The sequence below is a fragment of the Miscanthus floridulus genome, chromosome 14 (genome assembly GCF_019320115.1).
Source record: "Miscanthus floridulus cultivar M001 chromosome 14, ASM1932011v1, whole genome shotgun sequence".
Lineage (NCBI taxonomy): Eukaryota > Viridiplantae > Streptophyta > Magnoliopsida > Poales > Poaceae > Miscanthus > Miscanthus floridulus.
This window is the reverse complement of record NC_089593.1, coordinates 88,556,058-88,566,554: the sequence shown is the minus strand read 5'-3', so window position 1 is coordinate 88,566,554 and position 10,497 is coordinate 88,556,058. Positions and strand designations below refer to the sequence as shown.

The 10,497-nt window shown below is 53.6% G+C and overlaps 1 protein-coding gene and 1 long non-coding RNA gene across 2 annotated transcripts; both read right to left on the bottom strand.

Annotated features, from left to right (window-relative positions):
* Positions 1–292: 292 nt before the first annotated feature.
* On the bottom strand, positions 293–1,309 carry LOC136502618 (uncharacterized). Its single transcript, XR_010770643.1, has 3 exons — positions 542–1,309; positions 379–445; positions 293–304 (listed from the first exon to the last, which is right to left on the bottom strand). It is a non-coding gene; the product is annotated as an uncharacterized lncRNA (long non-coding RNA).
* A 5,792-nt stretch (positions 1,310–7,101) lies between these two features.
* LOC136506142 (short-chain dehydrogenase ptmH-like) lies at positions 7,102–8,630 on the bottom strand. Its single transcript, XM_066501257.1, has one exon. It carries the CDS (start codon positions 8,298–8,300, stop codon positions 7,215–7,217), a length of 1,086 nt encoding a protein of 361 aa, XP_066357354.1. The 5' UTR covers positions 8,301–8,630; the 3' UTR covers positions 7,102–7,214.
* Positions 8,631–10,497: the final 1,867 nt, after the last annotated feature.

The following is a 10,497-nucleotide window of genomic DNA, read 5'->3' as shown; positions in this document are numbered from 1 at the left end:
TCATATAAACTAGTCGTACATGGCTGTTCCGGTGACGTGATAAAATGACCTACTGACTACTGTATATTGTGAATTGTAGTCTCTGATGAGATGAGCCATGTATCGTACAATAATAATACATGTCACATGTGTGGTATTTGAGGGAGTTTGGAACGTTGACTGGACTTGTTCACCCAATTATATACAAGCGATCAGTGGCGGATATTAGATGTAATTTGCTATGATTATAAAACTCACATGACATGAATATCTCTGATGTTTGGGGATCGAATCAATCCCTGATGTATTGATGTCGCTGGTCTCCCTGATACATAAACTAATGATAAATAATTAATCAGACAAGTATTTAGAAAAGTAAGAAGATTTCAAAACCGTGACCTGTGAGATTTGCAAGCATATGTTTGCCGGATTGATAACAGCGGCGGAAATGTTTCAGCTCCTTGCCCTATATATAGTCAATTCAGTACCGTCTCCTACCCAAATCCCGATCCAGACCTAATTAACAACAATTAACCTCTGTATTCTAAAGCTTGGGATCGACCTGACTGGACGCCACCTTCGCTGCTGGCGTGGCCAAGTCCAAGGCTCTCGGTGGGTGTTGGCGGTGCTTGGTGCCTTGGTAGCTTGGACAGGATCGCGACTCGCAAGTCTTGCGAGCAAGGCAGGCGAAGCGGCGCGGCCGCGCGGGTGTGCAACGGTGCATGGCTTGGGAGTTGGGATCATGAATCATATCTACGGAGGCAGGTGACACGTCAGGATTCTTTTACATTATATAAGGGGCATCGAGATTCTTTTACATTATACTTATCTATCATGATGGGTTGGTATAGCCTGTAGATCCGCCACCATAAGCGACGAAGCTTCCATAGTAAGTTCTGGTTTGCACAGGTAGGTAATTTATCAGAAAATGACTGGAATTAACGATGCAACCTTCTGCTCTCCTTTTCATCATCTGCGAGACGCGACGAGGAGAGCAGCTGCAGAGATGACTTAATAATTTAGTAATTTGAATTTGATATATACAAGAACATGTGTGTTGTGTTCATGAAAAGAAAAAGAAAAGGATAGCATTCTGAAGCAGCAGCGGAGCGCCGGAGCATGCACATGAAGAAACAGTGCAGGTCCAAAACAGCAGATCCATTTTTGTTGTGCCACTGATTTCTTTTGAGGAAAGGGAATTGTTTTGTAGCAAGCTAACGGCTGCTGAACCATCCGACCGAGCAACAGTTGCAGCATGAGACCACTTCTGCATGCCATGTGAGCATAGCCAGTTTTTGGATGTACTCAGGCATTCAAAGCGTCCTGGTTAGATTACACCAGCTCAACACTATCATTGCATAATCACTTGGCAGTACCTAAGGAATTTGTGGCCGTGGTGTGAAGCTGAAGCACATGATGAGGCCCTAAATTTTGAAAATGCAGCAAAGCCAAAGCATACTTTCTCACATAATTAATGACAAAGACAGTAAACTAAAATAATGAACTTTTACCTCATATCTAACTGTCTAGAAGACATGCTGAGGAGCTGCAGATCCAATGAAATAAACAAATAAACCATTCCTGGTCATGATTAGGACTCGTTAATTCGCTACCTACTCCAAATTGGTACTACGTGAATCTTGCCGAGCTGGGCCTTAGGTCCAATTGCAAGTGTCCATTGGGCTTTTAACTTTTCATGGGCTAGCAGAGGGAAAAGTCCATGTTACCTCATCAACTTTTACAAAAGTCTGTTTTTCCGCCCTAAACTCTAAAACCAGGTAAACCACCTCCCTGAACTTTTAAAACCGTTCGTCACGTCGCTTTACCGGTCAGGGAGGTGGTTTTAAAGTTCAGGAGGTGGTTTACCCGGTTTTAGAGTTCAGGGATGAAAACATACTTTCAAAAAAGTTAAGTGAGGCAACGTGGACTTTCCACTTGCTCTGTCCTCAAATCTGGATCAACGAAATGTTATTACTTTGGGAAGGTGATTGGGGATAGACAGGCTTCTTGTCCGGGTAGAAGAGCCCAAAGTTCCTCCCCGTTGATTCCCCGAGCCCGGCCTGGGTTCTCTTCTCGTTGAACATGGCGCAGACGTATGTCTCCAGAACCCCGGGCCTCCTCCTCGGCGTGCCTCTGCACACGTGGTCCACGACTCCCTGGTTGTTGGGCTGGGCCCATCTCTTGCTCCGAGCTGCCCCAAGTTCACTAGACTCCTCTAGGCTTTGTGCACTGGTTGGTAACACTCAAGACCCCTTAGAATGAATTTGCTCGTCACCAAGCAGATGCGTGAGGAAATTGTCGTTTTAGGTCTTCAGCATCCTCCCAACTGGCTAGAGAAGCTGGCAAACCAAACTTAAGATGCTTTGAACTCTCTAAAATACTTAGAATGACTTATGATTTGGAATAGAGGGACTATTATTATTATTTTTTGCTAGGAATTACTAGTTCATATAGATTTATTTAGTTGAATGAGTGTCGACAAAATATCGTCGGCAGTCCTCCGAGGGGTATTCCACGAAGGTAGATTGATTGACAAGGGAGCGTGAGATCAAGAATAAGAAGGCAACAGAGACACACGAGTTAGACAGGTTCAGACCGTCAGTATGACGTAATACCCTACTCCTGTGGTCTGTTGGTTTGTATTAGCTATCGTCTGATATTGCGTGTCCGCATATATATGTATCTTGATGTAGCCTGTCCGCTAGGGGACCCCTACCTCTTCTTATATACTCTGGAGGGATAGGGTTACAAGGAACATAGCCTATTTGGTACTATACAATATCTTGCGGTGCACGCCGAGCAGCGTCGTGCACGCCTTGATCTTGTGGGCTGGGCCACCTCTGATGGTGTGGCCCATGTCATGTCTTGTGGACACTAGTGGACATACCCCCACAGCTAGTCCCCGAGCCTGACAGTAGGTGACGTAGTCACGTGGTGTCAGGGTCAGAAAGTAGAAGACCAGCCGAGCAGGCGGCCAGTCCCCGGGCGTAGCCTCAAGATGAGAACAAGCACATTCACCGCAAGGTGAAGTGTGCCCACTTAGTCCCCGAGCCTGCTGGAAGATGAAGAATGAATCTTGTAGCAGGGTCAAAGAAGTCTGAAAGCTTGCCGACGTCGTCTAACATGCGCGTATCAAGACCTCAGACGTGCTGCCCAAGATCAGCACCCTGATTCGAACAGCATGGAGCAGCTTGATAGCACACCGACGAGACATAGCAAGATCCGAGCACAGAGGAGTCCCCGGCGTAGCTGGCGATGTCCGAGCACCAAGGAGCGAGGAGTCCCCGGCATCGCTGGCGATGTCCGAGCACCGAGGAGCGAGGAGTCCCCGGCGTCGCTGGTGATGACCGAGCACCGAGGAGCGAGGAGTCCTCGGCGAAGCTGGTGAGGTCCAAGCAGCGAGGAGTTCTCGGCGTCGCTGGCGATGTCCGAGCACCGAGGAGTCCCTGGCGTAGCTGGCGATGTCTGAGCACCAAGGAGTCCCCGGCGTAGCTGGCGATGTCCGAGCACCGAGGAGCGAGGAGTTCCCGGCGTCGCTGGTGATGTCCGAGCACCGTGGAGTCCCCGGCGTAGTTGGCGATGTTCGAACATCGAGGAGCGAGGACTCCTCGGTGTAGCTGGCGATGTCCGAGCACCAAGGAGCGAGGAGTCCCCGACGTCGCTAGCGATGTCCGAGCACCAAGGAGTCCCTGGCGTAGCTGGCGATGTCTGAGCACCGAGGAGTCCCCGGCATAGCTGGCGATGTCCGAGCACCAAGAAGCGAGGAGTCCCCGGCGTCACTGGTGATGTCCGAGCACCGAGGAGTCCTCGGTGCAGCTGGCGATGTCCGAGCACCGAGGAGCGAGAAGTCCTCGGTGTAGCTGGCGATGACCGAGCACCGAGGAGCGAGGAGTCCCCGACGATGACCGAGCACCGAGGAGCGAGGAGCCCCCGGCGTCGCTGGCGATGACCGAGCACCGAGGAGCGAGGAGCCCCCGGCGTCGCTGGCGATGACCGAGCACCGAGGAGCGAGGTGCCCCCGGTGTCGCTGGCAATGATCGAGCACCGAGGAGCGAGGAGTCCCTGGCGTCGCTGGCGATGACCGAGCACCGAGGAGCAAGGAGTCCCCGATGTCGCTGGCGATGTCCGAGCACCGAGGAGTACCCCATGTAGCTAGCGATGTTCGAGCACCGAGGAGTTCCCGACGAATCTAGCAAGGTCCGAGCATCGGCGTAGCTGGCGATGTCCATGCAGTGAAGTGTGCCCACTTAGTCCTCGAGCACAAAGAATCCGAGGGCCGAGGAGTAAACGACGTAGCTGGCGATAAGCACGAGCGACGAACATTCTGGTCAACTGGGTGGCGGCGAAGTGAGCATTGACTAGAAACGACCGGCGAACAATCCGATCAACTGGTCGGTGACGAAGTCGATGAACCAAGCGGTCCGACCAGTTGAGAACGGGTAAGTCCGAGCACCAGGTGGTCTGATCACCTGGACGATGACCCTGCAATACAAACATGTAGAACGGGTAGTACATGATGAAAAAAATATATGAACTCCGGAGAAAAAATAGCTTATGTAGCTTGGCGATCAGTTGGAGCGAAGATGCATTTAATATAAACCGCCCGAACAGTTAGTGTGCAGCTGAGTCTCCAGCCCTAGTTAGCCTGTTAACCATAACACGGAGTGCGGAGCCCGTGCACGTGTAGGAGGAACAGACGTGACCAAGGAGCCGCTGTCGACCACCCATAACGTAGAGCGTGGAGCCCGTAGCACGTGTAGGGAGGAGCTGGAGACATGGCCGTCTCTAGAGGAGTCCGAGCATCAACGCGACTGTTCGAGGGTTCGGAAAATCGTTTGGAGAGCAAATATAGAGAAAACAGTTTGGAGAAACATTATGGCGATATACGTAGATTGTAGAATATTTAGAAGAATATTAAAGCGTGACTTAGCTTTAGACAGAAATTCTGGTCGGCGACGTATGGTGTTATCTGGTCGGTGAGAGGATGGACGTCTTCAACCTAGTCGACGAATCTACCCCTTAGGGCATGTAGGTAAGCGGTGGTGGCGCTGGTGAACCCGAAGGGTAGGGCCGTAACCCCTGGAGTTTCCCAAGCAGCCTCTGATAGATCTGGATCGGAGGGTGGTCGGCGCTGAACCAGAGTGCCTAGAGCCGATTCGGCGATGAAGAGGCAATTGGCAAGCTTCAGACCGACCCGATCGATGGATACGATCAAATCGTCGTTGTTGATCTGCCTCCTCTGGTAGCGAGGAAACAGGCAGCGAGTTGCTAATGAAGGCGGCCTCAGAGATGGTTCTAAGACCGGATCTACAGTCGTAGGTGCAGGGATGATCGACGTAGAGACGATCTGCGTCGACTCGAGGAGCTCTCCGACCCCATCAGCGTTGATGACCCACGAGATGGATCCGACCGTGAAGATCTGGCTAGGCTGCGGAAGGGGCGAAGAGCCTGCGGAAAAAGCCATCTTGTTCGACAAGGAAACAGCACGCACAGCCCCTACCTGGCGCGCCAACTGTCGACAGAATATCGTCGGCAGTCCTCCGAGGGGTATCCCACGAAGATAGATTGATCGGCAGGGGAGCGTGAGATCAAGAACAAGAAGGTAACAAAGACACACGAGTTAGACAGGTTTAGGCCGTCAGTATGACGTAATACCCTACTCATGTGGTCTGTTGGTTTGTATTAGCTATCGTCTAATATTGCGTGTCCGCATATGTATGTATCTTGATGTAGCCTATCCGCTAGAGGACCCCTACATCTTCTTATATACTCTGGAGGGGTAAGGTTACAAGGAACGTAGCCTATTTGGTACTATACAATATCTTGCGGTGCACGCCGAACAGCGCCGTGCACGCCTTGATCTTGTGGGCTGGACCACCTCTGATGGTACGGCCCATGTCTTGTGTTGTGGACACCGGGGGCCATACCCCCACAATGAGAATGTAACTTAGTACTAGTACAAGAACAAGAAGATGCATGGTTACTTGAAAAGAAAATATAAAAAGGAAAAAGAAGAAGATGCACTACCAGGAACGGGAGCTAGGCACACGGCAAAGCACGAATACACACGACAAAGGGTTTGCCGAGTGTAACACTCGGTAAAGGACACTCAGCAAAAAATTCATCGGCAAACTAACTTTGTCGAGTGCCTTTTATCGGGCACTCGGCAAAGACGTTGCCGAGTGCCCAAAAAACACTCGGTAAACATTTTTTGCAAGAAATAAAAAAACAAATTGCCACCGGTTGCCGCCCCCACCACGGCCACCACGCTGCCACGCCCGCTGCCGCCCCACGCCAGACGCCGCCTGCCACCACACCACCCGCCGCCACGCACACCACCTGCCACGCCGCACGCCACCCGCCACGCCGCACGCCACCCGTCGGATCCGAGAGAGGGGAGGGGTAGCCACCGGGACGCCGTCGGATCCGGGAGGGGAGGGGCTGCCGCGCGGATCTGGGGAAGGAGTGGAGGGGGCGGCGCCGGGGAGAAGGGGAGGGGGCGACGGCCGGGGGAAGGAGGGGTGGCCGGGCTGCCGCCGGATCCGGTCGGGAGGGGAGGGGCCGCCGCCAGATCCGCCCCAGGAGGGGAGGGGCCGCCGGTGGGGAGAAGGGGAGGGGGTGGTGGGTGGGGGCCGGCGCGTGGGTGCGGCCGGGTTATATAGTAGGATTTTGCTTTGCCGAGTGGCGGATGGGAGGCACTCGGCAAAGCTTGTTTTTTTTATTTTTTCTGCCTCTTTTTTACACAGTAAGTAGTTTTTTTACTTTGCCGAGTATCCTAGATCTGGCACTAGGCAAAAAAAAAATTCATTTTTTTCTTCTCCTTCTTTCTCAGAAAAAAAGATTTTATTTCTTTGCCGAGTGTTCTAGATCTGGGTACTCGACAAAGTTTTTTTTTCATTTTTTTCTTCTCCTTCTTTCCTAGAAAAAAGATTTTATTTATTTGCCGAGTAAAAAAAAGAAAACACTCGGCAAACCCCCTCTTTGCCGAGTGTTTTTTTTTGCACTCGGCAAACCTCCTCTTTGTCGAATGTTTTTTTTATCAAATGTTTTTAGTGCAGCACTCGATAAAGAACTTATTTGCCGAGTGTCCGAGAGAATACACTCGGTAAACATAAAAACACTCAAATTTGACGTTTCGGACAGCGATGCAGGGTGGGTGACTCGTTGATTATTCGGCGGAGTGGAGATCTGGGTCGGCCAATGCAACAAGACGCGCTTGTGATGAACTGAACTCGCTAGCGTGGCTTCTTGTTCTTGTTGAGCCCGAAGCGCCAGGCGAAGAAGGCGTCCCGCACCCATCCAGGCGACGCCGCGAGCGCGGTGAACAGCAGCGTCATGTTGCCGTAGACGATCTCCCTGGGCGGTCGCGCGCTCATGACCCGTCGCGCCACGTGCCTAGCGAAGACGCCCGCGTCCGTGGACTTCCTCGTCTGCGACGCCCGCCCCCGCTCCTCGATCGCCGCCGCGAAGTCCCGGTACATCCGCCACTCCTGGCCGCCGGCGGCGAGCTGCGCGGCGTTGGCGCGGCCCAGCCCAGACCTGACGGCTCCCGCGACCACCTTGACGACGTGCACACCGAAGGGCCGGAGCTCGAGGCGGAGCGCGTCGGTGGCGGCGTGCACGGCGGCCTTGGACGCGCAGTAGGGCGCGGCCCAGGGCGTGGCGGCGGTGCCCACCACGCTGCCCACGTTGACAACGCGCCCGGCCCCGCGCGCCGCCATGTGGGGCGCCACGGCGCGCACGGTGCGGACCTGGCCCAGGAAGTTGACGTCCAGCGCCCGCGCCACGGCGGCCGGGGACAGCTCCGCCAGCGGGCCCGTGCACCCGACCCCGGCGTTGTTGAGCAGCACGTCGATGCGGCCGTGCCGCGCCAGCACGGCGCCGACGGCCGCGGAGACGCTGGCGTCCGAGGTCACGTCCAGCGGCAGCGCCTCCGCGGCTGGCGTGCCCGCGAGGTCGGCGGCTAGTCCGGGGACTCGGTCGGGGACGTCGGTGGCCACCACGCGGCAGCCCAGGCCCGCGAAGGCCTGGCAGTACTCGTACCCGATCCCGCCCTTGGCGCACCCCGTGATGAGCACCACCGGCTGCTCGCTGCTGGCCTCGCCGCCCTGCTGCTGCTGGCCATCGTCGTCGTCACCGGTGGCCATGGGGTGGGGTGCGTGTGCGTGCATGGCAGTCGGGACTCGGGAGATGGCCACTCGACGCAACTTTGCAAGCAGCGGGTGGAGTGGACGGCGTCTTTTATAAGTGCACACCAGGAATCCAGGATTAACTAACGGATTAATGAAGATGACTATTATATAGCTAATTAAATAATTCATGCGCGCCCGGTTGAATTGGTTAGTGTTTGGGGTGTCCGTCGTGAGGATTGGTACGGGGAATATGCGGTTGGAGCTGGCGCCTTTCCCTTGGGCTCTTCATGCACTCTCTGCGTCTGCCGTGCGTGTTGCTTGGTGTCATCTTCTTGGGAGCTCCGGCGATGTTCCGCGGCGGCCGGCGAGATCCTGCACTGCAGGGCCCTACAGTTTAATGCACGTTTCTGCCTGAACCACCTGTTCAAGCTGAAGCACAGGCATGTTTCCATGCGGCTTTGTCAGTGCCGTGCGGGTCCATCGGCTGGCCCAAATCCACACGCAGTCCCGTTTGTTGGCTGAGAAAACCATTTCCGCGCATCACCGACGTCGTCCTTGTTGTCCACCATCAGAGATAGAAAGCGGAGAGCTGGCAACCTCCCGAGGATTTCGAGATCGGCCTGATGTAGCTCCCTCACGGCGACGTTTAGATTGGTGAGGTCCAGAAGAAGCGATGGATTCACCCAAGCCGGCAGTGTTGAAAACCAACAACTGACTTGTGTTTATACTTTATACAATACGCGGAGATGTCGAGGGGCAACCCAGGCATCCAATCCGCCGATGCCGCGTTGACCAGGATGGACCGCGATAACTAGTTCCTGCATCTTTTGTAGCCTGCATAGGCACTCCAACAGCTTGTCGTTCCAATCGTCCAATCGAATATGCAGCTGCCTCAGTTCAGTTAGCTGGCCCAACTCTTCTATAATGTTTCTGGTGGAGTCATCAATGCGTAACACTGACAGCTGTTCAAGGCATGTTAGGTTTCCAATTCCGTCCGGTGCACTTGTATTCCAGTCAATGTATCTTAGCTGGACAACACTCGAAGGCAAGCTAGAAATTATGTTGCGCCTTACATCCAATGTTTGTAGAAACTGCAGGTTTCCTATTTCTTCCGGGAGCTGAGAAATACGTGTCTGACAGAGTCCCAAGCACCTCAAGTGATGCAGATTCCCAAAGTACTTAAGGATACTATTAGCTTGTGAAAGATTGCAGCCCTCTAAATCCAGAACACGTATAACTCGGCAGCAGTCAAGAGGCGGCACTAGAGAAGCAGCAGCTGGAAAGACAATAACTGACCTTGCATGTTGCAAGCTCCATGTAGCTTGAGCCATCACATGACTTTCCTGTGTTAGTTGATCTCCACCAATAGGCCGGCCTATTGGATCCTTATCTCTGCTCCCTAATCGGAGGAGCCCAACCCTAATCTGGTTGGTGGGCCCCTGTCGCACAACACACATAAAAGGAAGGTGGGGTGAGGGCTCGGGGAACGAGGTTCAACGGAGCCGCCACCCACCTATAGAGAAACCCTAAACCGATCTAAAGAGCTGCTGCCAGCGACGGGATGTGCCCCCAACAACCTCCGTCGTTCCCCTGCAGGCCTACACCGGACCGCCGTCTCGCCACCGAGCCGGAGCTGCGCCTACAACGGCGTCTACGCTGCTGTTGTGCAGCAACAGTGAAGGCGAGAAGGAGCTTACCCGATCCTACGGTCACAGAGGTACACATATCAATCTTAACAATGGTATTGGAGCCGGTTGCCTCTGTGTAAGCCCCTTAACCCTAATCGGGTAAAAGAAAAGAACCGAACAGATCCAGTTCGGATCTGAGGAAAGAAGAAAAGAAAAGTTCCGAACCCTAACCCTAACTGGGTGGAGGGGAAGAACAGTGAACCCGTTTCGGATGAACTAACCCGCGCAAACAGCTCGGGGAAGAAGAAAAGGAAGGGCCCTCGGCAAGCCCTTGGCACTCGAACCCTAACCCACGAGAGGATTCGGATGAAACCCGAAAAGAAAATAAATCCAAATCGGTTCAATCCGAGCACCAAAAAGAAAAACAAAGAAAGAGGGGTTCGGCCGAAGACCCGCTCAAATCTGAAGGGGAAAAGAAAGGAACCCTAGATCCGATTGGGGAAGAAGAGAAAAGAAGGGTCAAAACCCTAACCCTAATCCCCACCTTCGGTTCGGAAAACAGAAAATCAGATCCAAATCAGAGTGGGGGAAAGGGGAAAGAGAAACGCCTCGCCGGCGCATGAAAAGAACAGTGTAAATTGCGAAACCCTAACCCTAGATCTTGACCCCATCCCCACCACGGGTTAATCCCAGAAGAGAGAAGGGGACGGGGAAGAAGGGAAAGGGGGAACGGACCTTCCTTCGCCGGCGCGGGAGAA